Raw genomic sequence first — 16,801 nt, 5'->3', positions numbered from 1 at the left:
GAGGGGGAAAGACCATGTCCAGCATCAATCCTACATTCAACTCTCATAACTGACCCATCCAGACCAGCTTCCAGTCCTGGAAACTCTATTCACGGTAAATGCCTTATTGAGATATACCATTTTTTAAAAAATCTTTTATACCATATTTTTACCGCATCTTTTCTATGTTAAAAATATTTAGATATACAGATACCATTGTGTTTCAAATGCCACAGCGTTCAGTACAGTAACACGCTGTGTAGGTGTGTAGCCTAGGAATAATAGCCTATAGCATATAGCTTAGGGGTGCAGTAGGCTATAACATCTATGTTTGTGTAAATGTGCTTTTTGATGTTCACACAAGGATGAAATGCTCCCATTGTTTATTGACACATGACTTTAATTTCATATCGTCTACATTTTTAACATCTTCCCCTTGGAGGTTTCCAAGGCACCTTTCATTTCCAAGGTCTATATTATTGCCTTAAAGAACAACAAAAAAATACTTGAATAATGTTTGTTTGATTAAGTGAATTCAGAAATTTTTTTACTTTTACTTATTGACATTGAAATATACACTGTATAGATCACTTAAGACGTTTAAATTCAAGTCTTCCACAATATGACAGCCTACAATCAGTCCTATTCCCCACACATCTCTCTAATCCGGCCACACAAATTAGTCTCAATATTCCTTTAACTTAATGCATACATTTAAATATTCTCTGCTTTAGGCACTCTAAAAGGGGACTTGGCATAAAGTGCATAAAATAGATGTTTATTAAATTTAATTGTGGACACTGATTTTAAAAAGTGTATTTTAAGAGTTGGGACATATGGAGTTTATGTGTAAGCATTTCAGAAAGTAAATATGTCTTATTTTCCTGTTTTGCAGGCTGAGAAAGTCATTTGTTCAAGACTATTCATCCGTTCTCTATGTTACCTAGCCTCTGACTCAAATAACTACAGTATTAGGGTTTTATAATCTATAAATAGCATTAAGTAAAACTTAATGTCAATATCCGATCCTCTTAGTTAAAAGAAAAAAAAAAGTGGTATATGTTCTTTAAAACTTACTAATGTTATTTATTTTAAAATATGTTCCTGTGTTCATATTTTCAAGCGTTCCTACTGCTGACACATGGCGTTGATGCATTTTTTTATTTTTGGGATAATCTAAAAGTAATATAGTGTATACCTTATCCCAACAGTGATATTTCAATGTAATTGAGCATTCAACTAACTTTTTAATATCTAAATCTATGTGTTGCTTTTCCCTCTGTAATCTACATATTGGTCGCTGGGCTTTATCATTATATGGTAAAGTCTTAGAATAAATAAAAAGCACCTAGCTGTGAAATGACCACCCATAAGCATCAAGATTTAAGATATGTTTGGCTTAAAATTTTTGTTATACTACTTCCTAGCACAGTAATCTTGTGAGTTATTTAATGTATCTGAGTCTAATTTCCACAAAATTATACTTGATTTATACGACAAATATTACTAACATGCTTTGAACAAAGCCTAACATATGGTAAAGGCTCAATAAATTTTAACCAGCTTCTCATTTGCCTCTTTATTCTATCATATTTATTTTCTACTGGATTCTCCTCCCCATCTTTTTTCTCTCTTTCCTCTTGCTAATCTGTGGCTAGTGTTCAAAATGCACATTTCAGTCCAGCAGTTTACTTATCAAGGCAATAAAAGAAATCTAAATAAATTGTGCAAATATCACATAAAAGTAACTGGCCTTTCATGAACTTTCCAATGTTCCTCTCTGTTAGCAGGCCCTGATAAAGATACAAGCTTCAGAGTCAGAAAGAGTTTATTTTGAATTAGAGGCCATCACTCACCATAGGGCCATTGTGAAAATGGAATGTAAAATTCTTAGTGCAGTGTCTGGCAAATGAAAAACTATGAAGTAAGACTCACTTTCGGACAATTCTGCCCTCTCTCTCTGTAAGTAATAAACTAGAAGTAGTAAAAAAAAAATTCCCTATCTCTTAATACCCCTCATAAAATCATCACAAGAATGAGAGCAGTAAGTTTATTTGTAACTCTGTAAATCAGGGGTCCCCAAACTTTTTACACAGGGGGCCAGTTCACTGTCCCTCAGACTGTTGGAGGGCCGGACTATAAAAAAAACTATGAACAAATTCCTATGCACACTGCACATATCTTATTTTAAAGTAAAAAAACAAAATGGGAACAAATACAATATTTAAAATAAAGAACAAGTAAATTTAAATCAACAAACTGACCAATATTTCAATGGGAACTATGCTCCTCTCACTGACCACCAATGAAAGAGGTACCCTTCCAGAAGTGCGGCGGGGGCCGGATAAATGGCCTCAGGGGGCCGCATGTGGCCCGCGGGCCGTAGTTTGGGGACCCCTGTTGTAAATCCTTGTATGTCCTGGGTACCAGTTTGCTCAGAAACGCAGCCTGATCAAGCCAAACACAATCACTAAAGCCTTTTGTTCCTCACGTGATTCTTTGACTATGACTCTATAAGGACAGTGATATCAGGATCTCTTTTTTTTTCTTGTCTTTTTCTTTCAGAAAATAAAAAAGTTTGGCTTATAAATGAATAATTTATTAGTTCGTATAAGTTACTGTGTACATGCACTTAAATGGAAATATGCATTATCTTTAGAAGGCTTCTGGGGAAAAAAGTTTCATTTATGTTTTTGAAAGTGTGATAAATGTGACATACTTGATACATGCAACAAATACTGATGTTTGTTCATTTTAATAGAGAGAAGATGATGAAAGTTAAAGCATAATCTTAATTTAAAAGGTATATTTCTCATAAATGACTTGATAAAAAACTCTTAGAAAAAAAGAAAATTTCCAAAAAAAAAAAAAATCAAAATCAGTCTATAAAACAAACAGTTAAAAAATCAGCCTGTTAAACAACAGGAAAATTTAACTCTTCTAGGAAATTTTTAGATGAAAATACACACATTTAGTGAATAACTGATGAATAACAATATAAAATCCTAATTCAAAACAGCAGTATTTTTATGATTCTATAAAAATCCGGTTTGGGTCAACTTCTCCTTTCAGATTTAAATTTGTAGATGTAATGAAAGAAGCAATGCAAAATTATCAGAAATATGAAAATGAGGAAAATATAATTTTTATAAAAAGGAAGAAAAGTTAACCCAATTGTATCTGAAACCAGTTGACTGCCTTTATTATAAAGATGTCGTTTAAATAGATAAAAACTAAAGTTAAAAGCTTCACAAACCGCACTTTTAAATTAGTTTGAAATAAAAATGTAGAAACATATTGCAATGTGAAAATAATGCAAATATATTAAAACATAAAAAGTCAAGTATAATCATAACTAAAATAATGTCAGTACCTGAAAAACTGTAATTTGTAAATTATATATCTCTATAAGCTTTTCAAAAGCAACCATTCCCAGATTTAAAAAAAGTAATCATAATATTTCTTTTTGCCAACTTCAAAAAAGACATTTTTTAAATAGCTGTCTTCCAAAATTGATAAAATAACCATGTTTGCTTCCCCACTTCACTCCTCTTTCATATATGGTCTTTTTACACCACATTAAAGAAAGAAAAACTGTATTAAAGCAGGCTTCTCTACTCTCTTTCTGTTATTAAATTCCCTTATATAATATTGGCCAAGTATGACTCATAGTTTAGTAGACTCATAGTTTCTAATAAAAAACCAATTGTTGAATTCTGTAAAATCCAGTTACAATAATCTAAACTTTGTTTATGCACAAATACCCACTGAGGTTACCAAATTTAATAACATATCTATACAGAAAAATGTCTTAAATATACACATAGAAATTTATTTCTAAAGAAAATATTCATATAAGATGTTCTAATATTTCTCTGTATACACACTATATTAAAAAAACAGTTACAAATTTAGAAGAAAGCAAAAATGTTTTACATATTATTCCCCCTGATTACTACTTGTAACTGTAATTAAGCTTCTCTATGCGATTTAAGTTATATGCTAAAATACATGCTGCATAGAGCTCAACACTCACTATTCCTTTATATTATAACAGATCCTAAACACCTAACGAGGATGACAGTTTTAAAAAGATATTCAAACTTACCCCGTTTAATGGGTACGTTTTCCATCCTAGCTCTCCCAGCGCGGCTGTTGTATCAAGCAACACAACTGGAATTAAATAAATAAAAAAACTTTGCATAAATATCTTTTTTTCATTTTTTAAAAAAGATTTTAATTATTGAATTTAGAGAGAGGTGAGAGAGAGAAAAGGGGTCAGGGAGGAGAAGGAAGTATCAACTCATAGCAGTCGCTTCTTGTATGTGCCCTGCCTGGGCAAGCCCTGGGTTTCAAACCAGAGACCTCAGCACTCCAGGTTGATGCTTTTATCCATTGCGGAACCACGGTACAGAGCCATGATCTCAACTGATATGAACTCTATCAGTTATTAAATCATTAACATCGGCCACTCTTACCGTTATTCATTGCATCAGCTTAATAAGTTGCATTACTTACTTGAAATTATTTGTATACACTATTAATATATAAGAATAAGTAATAAAATGCATGAGATGGTAATAAGTTAATTTTAAAATACGTTATTTGGGTTTAACAATGCTACATAAAACATAACTGAATAATAAAGTCATTTTTAAATAGGTGTCTTCTAAAATTGATAAAATAACCACAGTTGCCTTCCCACCCTTCCCCTCTTTCATGTATGGTCTTTTTATACGACATTAAAGGAAAAAAAATACTGTATTTAAAGCAGGCTTCTCTATTTTCTTTCTGTGTTATTAAATTCCCTTATATATTATTGGAAAAATAGGAAAACAACTCATTAGCAATAGATTTGGAATCTTGAAGCATAGATTACATTGTTATTGTACGGGCCAGGTAGTATACTTACTACTGAGGGGGACAAAAATAAAAATAAAAATAAAAACCACACATCATTTTCTTGACCAAAAGTTACTCATAATCTGGTGGAAAAGACCGAAATGCAAACAAATAATTAGAACATATTCTTTTTTTTTTTTTTACAGAGACAGAGAGAGAGTCAGAGAGAGGGATAGATAGGGACAGACAGACAGGAACAGGAACGGAGAGAGATGAGAAGCATCAATCATCAGTTCATTGCGACACCTTAGTTGTTCATTGATTGCTTTCTCATATGTGCCTTGACTGTGGGCCTTCAGCAGACCGAGTAACCCCTTGCTCGAGCCAGCGACCTTGGGTCCAAGCTGGTGAGCTTTTGCTCAAACCAGATGAGCCTGCGCTCAAGCTGGCAACATTGGGGGTCTTGAACCTGGGTCTTCCGCATCCCAGTCCAATGCTCTATCCACTGCACCATCGCCTGGTCAGGCTAGAACATATTTTTTTAAATTCAAAAATAAAAGACTGTATATTAGCCTAGCAATTAAGTTAGGCTCAGGCTGGCAGGGCAGGTCTGGGAGGATTTCATAAAGGAGAAGCCATTTGAGCTGGGCTAGGTTGAGGGGGCGTCTTCATTAGATGTGATAAGAAACAAATATTTATTTCTCTTTTAGAATAGCTTCTATAACTAAGTCAGTTCTTAGTCTCTAGAGTGAGGATAGGAGTGGGAACCTATGCTTTCATTTCTCTATGGTAAATAGAAATTACTGTGTTGTACAAGGAATGCTTTCTTTTAAAAGTGTCATATTTCAAAATGGCTGTGAAGTTTTGCATTTCCATTTGTAGAATATATGATTTTCCTATTGCTCTATACCAGGGGTCCCTAAACTTTTTACGCAGGAAGCCAGTCCACTGTCCCTCAGACCGTTGGAGGGCCGCCACATACAGTGCTCCTCTCACTGACCACCAATGAAAGAGGTGCCCCTTCCGGAAGTGGGGCGGGGACCGGATAAATGGCCTCAGGGGGCCGCATGCAGCCCGCGGGGCCGTAGTTTGGGGACACCTGCTCTACACCCTCACCAGAACTTGGTATTGCCCAAGGCATTTTTAACAGGCATGAAATTGGATCTCATTGTTTGAATATGTGTTTCCCTAATGACTAGCCAGTTATCTTTTTCACTACTTGAAATCAAATTTACTAAATAAAGCAAGATTATTTTGTCACACTGTCTAGATTTTCCTAATCATACCATTGAAAAGCGCTTCCCCATTCTCTGTATTTTCTTTAAATCAATAGATTTATTTAGTGACTTGACCTGATTTAAGTTCCACTTATTTTTATATTTCATAAGATTACTTCATTGGTGGTGTTTCATAGTTCTTATACCAGAAAACAGGGAAGATATTAATGTCCATTAAAATCATGTAAGAAGTACTCAGCAACCAACTTGCATATGCTTCAAATGGCCAAAAATAATTTGATTGTATGCAAGGTTAATAACTGTAGAGGGCTAAAATATTTTAAATATGCTTAAATCACAGTGTTCATAATAATAAAATATACTGACTGGTAACTCTTGCAGCATACTAGGAAGCTCTTTATTGAAAAAAATGGTAAATAGCCTGACCAGGTGGTGGCAAAGTGGATAGAGCATCGGACTGGAGATGCGGAAAACCCAGGTTTGAGACTCCGAGGTTGCCAGCTTGAGCATGGGCTCATCTGGTTTCAGCAAAAAGCTCACCAGCTTGGACCCAAGGTCTCTGGCTCGAGCAAGGGGTTACTCAGTCTGCTGAAGGCCCGCGGTCAAGGCACATATGCGAAAGCAATCAATGAACAACTAAGGTGTCTCAACGAAAACTGATGATTGATGCTTCTCATCTCTCTCCGTTCCCGTCTGTCTATCTCTATCTATCCTTCTCTCTGACTCTGTAAAAATAACAGAAAAACAAAAAAAGCTGGTAAATATTCTAAAAAGAATAAAACATTGATTTTCCTTTTTCTATATGAACTACTACTTCTTATTAAGGAAATAGTTAATGAAAGGACATTTCTGTTACTGAAATATATTTCTGTTAATAAATGAAGATGTAATAACCAAATTAATCTACACCATTTTTTACTCCTAATGAATATATTTAGCTAATAGTTTCCAATAGCTGCTAACCTACATCACAAAAAGATAATAGCAGACATAAGGAGCTACAGCTTTTCAACATATAATTCTAACAAGCCTGGTAGTAACAAGACAGAAAACACAGTAAGGATGATATATAAATATATATCAGGTCTACCAGAAAGTTCTGTCCATTTCTATCACAACAAGTTTCGACACGTAAGCACATGTTTATTTGGTGCATGTGTGCCTCTCTATTTTTATCACTTAATGTATACATACTGACGTAGCAAATTAACTAAAACAAAGTTGATTCACGTTAGTCTCATGTGTGAAGCCATAGTGTACCCATGGCTACTGATAAAGTTCATTTATGCCACTGTAATTTTTACGAATTTCAATAAGGAAAAAAAGCTAGAGAAGCATGTAGAAATTTATTGAAAGTGTTTGGTGAAGGTACAGTTTCTGATAGGACATGCAGAAGATGGTTCGAAAAATTTGAAACAGGTGATTTCAACCTTTCTGATAAGCCATGTTCTGCACGACCATCTTTGATCGATGACAATGTTGTTAAGACCATGTTGAAGCAAGATCCTTTTCTGACAACACTGGAGATTGCAAAAAGGCTTAATTCAGCTCAGCAAACCATTTCGGACCATATTCAGAAGATAGGATTGGTGTGGAAATATTCAAGATGGGTGCCACATGAATTAAGTCAGAAGAATTTGAATGATCAAGTCGTCATATGCACATCTCTGCTTGCTCAGAACAAAATCGAGCCCTTCTTGAACTGGATGAGAACTGGGGATGAAAAGTGGATTACGTACAAAAACATCATAAGGAAAAGGGCATATTGTGAACCCGGAAAACCTAGCCCTTCCACCTCTAAACCAAATTTGACTCTGAATAAGAGAATGTTGTGTATATGGTGGAACATTGGAGGACCAATACATTATGAGCTTTTAAAACTGAACAAAAAGCTCAATTCGGAGAAGTATTGTCAGCAACTGGATAATTTAAAGACAGCAGTCCAAGAAAAGAGGCTGGCGATGTTCAATAGGAAGAACATCATACTGCATCACGATAATGCCAGGCCACATGCTGCTTTGGGGACTTGTCAAAAAATTGCAGAACTAGGCTGGGAAATTCTGTCACATCCACCATATTCCCCGGAGTTAGCACCCTCCGACTATCACTTGTTTTTGTCCTTACAAAATTTTTTGAAGGGCAAAAAATTCAAAAATGAAGAAGATATCAAACAAGCACTGGTTCAATTTTTCGCATCAAAAGATAAAACATTTTTCAAAAATGGGATATACAAATTGCCCTCATGCTGGCAAGAAGTCATTAATAATAATGGCAATTATATTATTTAATAAAGTTTATTGATGGTAAGAAAAATTTGTATTTTTTTTTATTCCAAAAACGGACAACTTTCTGGTAGACCGTATATATCTACACATACACATACAAATATATAAAAATGATATTTGATGGCATCTGGGTTCATTCACTGTAACAAAATCTGAAGGCCCTGCCAGGTGGTTCAGTGAACAGAGTGTTATTCCAGTGGGCTCAGGTCACAGGTTCCATCCCTGGTCGGGGCATACATGAGAAGCAACCAATGAGTGCACAACTAAATGGAACTAAGTAGAACAACAAGTTGATGCTTCTCACTCTCTCCCTGACCCCCTCTTTTTCTCTCTCTCTTTCCTTACCTCTCTTTTTCAAATCAATGAAAAAAATTTAAAAAATAATACAGTGGTACCTTGAGATACGAACAGACCAACATACAAATTTTTTAAGATACGGCTGTGACTCAGTCCACATTTTTGTTCGAGATCTGAACGAAATTCTGAGATACACGTTGTGATTCAGGCAGCTGCCGCTACTTGGCGCATTGGCGCACGGGCCAGTATCAGCAGTTTGATATACGAGTTGACTGACTTACGAGCTTGGTTACAGAATGAATTAAATTTGTACCACTGTAATCTTAAATAGTAGAAAAAAAACTAATTATAATAAATATTTAAAACTTTGAGCTTTGTCATTATCAAATAAAGTTATTTTTACCTTTTGTATATACTATTAAAAAATTTGTAAGTATGTAATACTATTATCTACTTTGGGGGACTAGAAAGTTTAATGTTACTACTTATCTAGCATATTAAGTATTTGAAATATATCACTATTTCCTTAGCAGGCTTGTAAAATAATGACACTAATTCATAACCAATATAGGAAGGACTTTCTACATTTTTTCTTTAAGTAATATCCACATTATATTATATGTTTTTTTGTAGTACCCAATTTACAGATAAGAGAACCGCGTGTCTGAAGAAATTGAAAAATTTTTCTGGAGATCACTAAGTCATGCATTTAGATTCCCACCATTTAAAACCTAAATCTTTTTTTACAAGTGTTGTTTTCCTCTTTCTTTTTAAAATTTGAATACAAAACTTTCTTTTCATTTTTTATTTTTGTAAATGCAGAGAAGCATCATTATTTTTTTTCCCTAATTCCAAGTCTTCATAAGTTTTTATCCTACTTTTCACATTAATGGTTTCTACAGAAAATTTATCATTACTATCTACAAATTATGCCATTTAATTTAAGGGGTTTTATGGAGTAGGGTGCTCAAAAATCCACAATATGCATTTAAGTCTACCAATAGAAATTTATTTTTTTGTGAACTGCTTATAAGACTTATGTAAGATTAACTCACTAATTAGTTGATATGGTTATTTGTCTAAAACATATTTAAGCTGGTTCTCAAAATTTATAATTTGTAAACTGTAAAAAGTATATTTATTTCAAAACAAACACAAAGGAAAAATATATATATAATTGCTTTCTTTTCCTCATTAAACTGCAATCATACTTTTTAAAATTTATAAGAACAGTAAAATTTCTAATTTGCATCCCAGGTAAGTGAATTATACATTGATATTAAAATGAAACTGAAAATTTTTAGATTTTTAATAACAGTACATGTGATAAGTGTTTAAATTTTATCATTTGTTTCCTCTATAACACCTCCACAAATTCAAGTTTTTCAAGCACACTAACTACATGAAACCCAGAAGGGGAGAGCTCCCCCTGCTGGTTTTAAACAGAAGTTATCTAGTCCACCAGAGTACAAAAACACTATAAACCAAAGGGGAAAAACCATTATCATTATCATTAATACATGATATTACCCTCAGTAAAAAGTAAATAGTTTTTTTATTTTTAATTTAATGGCATGGTTTTAAATATAGCAAGATTAACACCTATTATCGATGTAAAGAGTATACGTGAAAATATATTTATTCATATCATAATAAATTTGATAAACCAAAAATACATAGAAGTAGTAGGATATGTGTGTATGTATAAATATATATATATATAAATTTAACAAAAATATATTTAAATGTCATCCTGTTTAGACCCTGCTTTAAACTGACATTGAGGTTACCATATTAACTAATTTTGTTTTGATTTAACTTCATATTTTTGATTGATAAAAATCAAAGCTTTTACTCCCAGATCTGTAGACTATAATAGGATATCTACCCTCAGATAGTCAGAATCAATATTTAATTCCTAAAAAATCAAATATATATTGCTCTAAATAAATGTATTATTATTATGTTTATTGTGATATGTCCCTCTGTGTATGGGAATTATTGTTAAGGCAACAGTTTCCAAAAAAGTTCATGCCTTCTTAAAAATAACAAAACTACTTTTATCTAGAAACAGATCAATATTTGTTCATTATGTGTACTTACAGCATTTTGTTTTGTTGTGGCTTTCTTATTTCTGTTGTTGGTTATTTTTAATGTAGGCATTGTTCATAACTAACATTTCTACTACAATAGAGTTTGACAATCTTATTTGAAAGATAAGGTAATATGACATAGTGATGTTAAGTAGACTTATCAAAATTAGAAAACTGAATCGTCTATACCTTTTGAACTTATATTCTTCAACTTTCAACTCTACTAGAAAACCTTTCAGAAAGCATGTTCAAAAAATAAATAAATAAGAAAGCATGTTCAAACCTCTGTCTCTGTCTCTTCTGGAACACATATCACTCTTTTTTAGTTTTGATAGAAAAGAAAGCTATCATAACCAGAAGTTATTTTCCTTCACTCTCACCTTAAATAGAAAAAAGGGCAAAAAAAGAAAGATCAATCTGGTTTGCTATTTAGAAGGCAAGATGTACCATAAAGTAAGAACTGCCACTAAAAAACATCATCCAAATACTGATTCAGATAAAACTAGTAATGTTCATTCTCACTTCTACACCTTTTTATTTTGCTCTAAGTTTATCTAGATGAAGACCAGAAAAAATAAATTTATTAAATAATACAGTGAAAAACAAAGTGGACATACGAGCAACAACAACAAACTTCTTTCTATGTGGTTCTCCTGTTTGACAAAGCTTTATTTACTACAGCCTCAAAATCATTTTTAAAGCCTGCAGTTAGACAGGAGGTCTTACCACAGGGACCTAAGGAGGACCCAGATGTGGATTACAAGGTCACTAAATGATAATGATCTGAGCAAGATCATTAAGACTTATTAATGATTGACTTCACAAGTCCTGGTTTCCCCACCAAATTGTTCAGTTTCCTTCATGTTTTAAAAAAACATAAGGAGGCCCTGGCTGGTTGGCTTGGCAGTAGAGCATCAGCTACGTATGTGGAAGTCCCAGCTTTGATTTCCAGTCAGGGCTCATAAGAGAAACAACCATCTGCTTCTCCACTGCCCCTATCTCTCTCTCTCTCTCTCTCTCTCTCTCTCTCTCTCTCTCTCTCTTTTCCTCCTGCAACCATGGCTGGAATGGTTTAAGCAAAGTTGGCCCAGGATACTGAGGATAGCTCCATGGTCTCATCTCTGGTGCTAAAATAGCTCAGTTGCTGAGCAATGGAGCAACAACCCTAGATGGGCAGAGCATCGCCCAGTAGGGAACTTGGGTGGATCCTGGGCAGGTGCATGAGGGAGTCTGTTTCTGCCTCCCTGCCTCTCACTTAATTAAAACACACACACACACACACAACAAAATGAAAGAAAATTTACCTATAGATAATTAAGTAAATTATCCCTAATTGTTTCATTTTGACACCTTCAGCACTCTGATCTATAAATAAACTAAGTAATTAATTTAGGACCTGTATTATTTCCGTTTGTTCAACGACACAGCATCTAAACAGGTAGAAGACTATTTGGGTTTAGTCTTAGATTTGCTACTTTTCTAATATGGTAAATAAACGTGAATTTCTCACGTCTCACAGAAACTCCCAACATTTATTCCATATACCCATTCAGTCCAGACTTGCTCTCCATTGCTTACACGGCATGAGACGTCTCTTGCCTTTCTGGTTCTTTCCTTTCTTGTATTTCTCATTTGTCTTTCTTCAATGGCTTTGGACACTTCCCCTTTTTATTTGGCGGGGTGGGGGAAATATTATGAAACTGAAGGTTTAAATTTTACTTAAGTCATTTTTTATAGCTCTGGTAAAATATAAAATGAAGAGAAATTTTCCGCCTTACAATGTGTGTGTGTGTGTGTGTGTGTGTGTGTGTGTGTGTGTATGCGCGTGCGCGTGCATATAAAATGAATAAATGAATGGAGTGAATAGAAAGAAACCATGGTAAGAAACTCACATCTTACGAACAAATTCTTAACCAACTTTTAAAAAAGCGGTGAATTCGTGGAAAGGAAGACACTGAATGAAATTTAAAAGGCCATTGTACTTATTTTGTAATGAAGAAGATTCACAAATGATCTTTCTGAAATGTGATTAAGGGACAAAGTAGTTTTCAGGAAAAATAAAATCAAAGTCGATATTTGCTTTAGACACAAAACGGACTGTGGGAAGACAAACATTTTCTGCCCCCTTGGGGTCCTTTTTTGCTCCACCCTGGCCTGAACTCTTTCAGCAAGCCTGTCTTCAAGCTCCTTGCTGTCAGCCTAAACTCTGCATCTATCTCCATCTCGAACAGGGCAGAAAGGTTCACTTATCCTGTCTTATCTGCTGTCCCACTGAAAGCATTCATCAAACCCAGAAAACATTTTAACTGAAATAGCTAACAAATGTGCCTATCAGCACTCATTTCTCCTTGCATTTATTTATCTGTGTAAGTGAAATTTGAATCATAGCGCCCTTCAGCTGGCAGTGACATGAGATACCTAAAACCACACTACACAAGCAATTCTTCACAAAAATATACTTAAAGATAATTTATAGAACTCTAACTTTTATTATGGCCAAATAAATTGTTCCCTGTTTTAGATGATATCTTATTCTACTTAACTTCTGCTTTTTAAAAATAAAAATAAACATGGTTCTAGCATTATATGTTTGTGTAGATTTGGCCAAGTCATAGTTCTTATTCTACCAGTTGTTTTGAGTTGTTCTGCCCTAAACTAAGTAGTTCTCTAAGTCAGTGTTTTTCTGCTCTATGATCATTGTCTTCATCCAACATCAGGGTGCTTAACTCTTCTGCGGACTGGTGTGAAATTTCTGGTGGACTGGCACCGATCTGTGCCAGTAGTTAAAAAACACTGTTCTGAGTCTTAGTAATTACCCAACCTGGCTCTCAACAGTCTCTGGTCTTTTTAGCCATTCTCCCCGGGGTAGATGGGTTAGTATTTAATAATAAGAGCAACAAATGAAAGTTTGCTTATTATGTGATGGATGATGATTTTATCTTCTTTGCCCTTTGAGCTGCTCTTGTTAATTAAAGAGTATTCAAGAGAGATCGAAGGACAAGGCTGTAATTTTCTTAGATTCCCACAACCCCACCTCTCCAACTGATTCTAGAAATATTAACCATATTCTTGCTCCTTTAGGCTCTAAAAAAGGTAGAATCAAACTGCCAATATTAAGGACTCTCCTGTAAAGCAACTAAACTGTTCATGAACACTTAGATTTCACAATCAGCTGCTTATATAACATAGTTGTCAGGTCAGGAAACTTGATAATCTGTTTATGCAATAATATACATTCTGAGGAGATGCAAACGGGACACTTTTCATGTAATTTACTAACCCTTTTACCATAATTGCAACATCCTTGACTATCTAAAGAACATGTGTTGTCTTCTGCATCACTAAATTGAACTGTAGTAACGATTCTGGTAAGAAGTACCATTACCTATGGAACTAGAATTTTCTATAAGAGAAATGGGAAGGAAAAATGTGAAGACAGATAAAATATGAAGGCAACCAGTTGTATTATTTTACATGTTAAACAGATTTTAGCATAATTATTTGATAAATACAGTCTTGAGAATTATATAGGACACCTTCCTACTGAAAATTACTGAGGTAATGACAGTGCAAATACTCTGCCAGATTTAGAGGCATATAAACTTGAAGACAGCCAAGTTTTTGTGGTGTGTTTCTGTACTGCAGAGAAGGCAGGAGGAGAAGGGGCTCATAAATGAAACATCAGTAAATGTGACCCACGTCACGAGCAGCATGGCTTCAGTATATAGAAAAGAATGACAGATGGAAACTTTACTGTTGGCAGAATAAAATGAAGAAAACAAACCAAAAACAGGCATTATCATCATTACCCTCTAGGGAAGACAATTCATTAAGTGCTACTGTCAAAGTGTTTATCATCAGAATCTTGTGCAATAAAATAAATGAAACGGAAATGATGATGACATTTTATCATTTAGGCAAATGAAAAATATCTTATACAACAAAGGTTTCCCAAGTATAATTAAATATAAGAAAGCAGATGCAAGCTTCCATTAAGACACTGATAAGTTTTAATTTATTGATTGCCCAAGACATGAATTATGGTAAGAAATACAAAATATTAAGAAATTATTTTGATGAAATTTATCAGGACCCAAATTTTATCCTGAGCTTTCATGGTGGAGAAGTTCAATTTTTATGCTCCCAAGGAAAAGTAATCATATTTCATGAGACTGATTTTTGCTTATCAGGCTTACAGGAGACTAATTTATAAACGAAAAGGATGATTTATATACTGATGACTTATCTCCCCAGGGACTCTCCTTCCTTACAGGTAAAAACATTCAAGAGACCAAATTATAGATTGAAGATTTCTCATACATTACTAAATTACTGGAAAGAAGTATGCATTCTTTAAAAAAAAAACCCTCTAGATCTATTTCTACTTAAAGAATAGAGAATTTTATGTACCCATTTTAAATTTCCTAACTTTGAATAGTACTGAATAAATAAGGTCTCTACTTAACAAAATGTATTGCCACTTCAAACACTATTTACAAGGCATATTATAGTATCCATAGTTATAACCTATCTGGTATAAGCTACATTTTGAAAGACCTAATTTTTATTTTTGAAAAGATAATTGGTTTTATCCAAACATTCTCTTTAATTACACAGTAGCATATATTTTTCCAAGAAGAATTCTTTCATGTGAATAAAATAAATTCCAATTACTGTGATTTTGTAGTATCAAGTAAGGACAGGGAATAACATTTGCTCACCATACTGCATAATTTTGGAAAGAATTTAAAATGTAGGCATTGTGTTAACATTTGCTTGGCCCTTTTGTTTCTGTCTTAGTTGCTAACTCACTAGCATCAAGCACAGTGGCCCGGTTGAAAGGATTACAGTTTTTCATGACTGCTTCAGTCTTGATCTGGTTTTGGCAGCGCCCTTTCTAGAGTTCCAGGACAGTGTCTTTCATAGTGGCCCACTGTTGAAGTATGGAAGTACACACATTTGATCCCTACACACTTTATAGAGTCCCCTCCTGGTGTAGACCTGTGTCTACTACTGCTCTCCTATTTCAGGCCACCTAGTTGCAGACTCTCCTACATCCTTAAGTTTCCCAAATACTGAAGACAAACTTATTAACCTTTGAGTTGTTCCTTTACTGTCTCCTGTACTAAAGCATCCATTCTCCACCCGAAAATGCAATTCCTTCCAATCTCCCCAAACTTAATCACTTATCTTTGTTGAAAATGGTCATCCCTAATGGTGGAAAGGTAGGTTTAGGGTTTTTTTTTGTTTTTTCTTATCAGTCTGATTTATTTATTTGAAATGAAATTTAATGGGGTGACAGTGATCTATAAGAGTATATAGGTTTCCAGTAAACATTTCCATAACATTTGAACTGTTGATTACATTGTGTACTCATCACCCAAAGTCAAATCATTTTCCATCACCGTATTATCTGTCCCTCTTTACTCTCCTCCTTGCCTCCCTTCTCCCCTGGGTAACCTGGGAAAGGGGAGCCAGTTCTTGTGGGAGATATCCATGAGTATTAGTTTTATGTACCACCTATGTGTGAGATCATATAGTTCTTAGCTTTTTTTAAATTTACTTATTTCACTTAGTATAATATTCACAAGGTCCATCTATGTTGTCATAAATGGCAATATGTCATTAGTTCTTATAGCTGAGCAGTATTCCATTGTGTGTGTGTGTGTGTGTGTGTGTGTGTGTGTGTGTATATACAGCACATTTTCTTAATCCAATCTTCTATTGGGGGCACTTTGCTTGTTTCAATATGAAAATTTGGAAAAATATTCTCTAAGCAAATAATACCTAAAGAAAAGCAAGTGTAGCCATACTTATATCTGACAATACTGACTTCAAGACAACAAAGGTAGAAAGAGACAAAGATGGACACTTCATAATGATAAAGAGGAAATGAACAATAGGTTTTTAAAAACTTTTTACTATGGACTATGGAGGATATGGTATAGTAAATGTTGGCATCTATATATTATTCTTGGCTTTGAAATTTCAGCTAAATTTACGTCTTATTTTCAAATCCTGTATTGTAATATACTAGTTTTAACTAAGATTTGTTGAATGATTTTTA

General features: G+C 34.1%; 1 protein-coding gene across 1 annotated transcript in view; it reads right to left on the bottom strand.

Annotated features, from left to right (window-relative positions):
* The window catches only part of EPHA6 (EPH receptor A6), an 883,820-nt gene that overhangs the window by 823,279 nt on the left and 43,740 nt on the right, over positions 1 to 16,801 (bottom strand). Inside the window, exon 2 of the mRNA XM_066348030.1 lies at positions 4,088 to 4,152. Within this exon, the coding sequence (XP_066204127.1) occupies positions 4,088 to 4,152 (65 nt within the window). The remainder of the gene's footprint in view (positions 1 to 4,087; positions 4,153 to 16,801) is intronic.

Source organism: Saccopteryx leptura, chromosome 8, assembly GCF_036850995.1.
Source record: "Saccopteryx leptura isolate mSacLep1 chromosome 8, mSacLep1_pri_phased_curated, whole genome shotgun sequence".
In the NCBI taxonomy this organism is placed as follows: Eukaryota; Metazoa; Chordata; class Mammalia; order Chiroptera; family Emballonuridae; genus Saccopteryx; species Saccopteryx leptura.
Note: the sequence above shows the minus strand (reverse complement) of the source record. Positions and strands in the feature narration are given on the sequence as shown.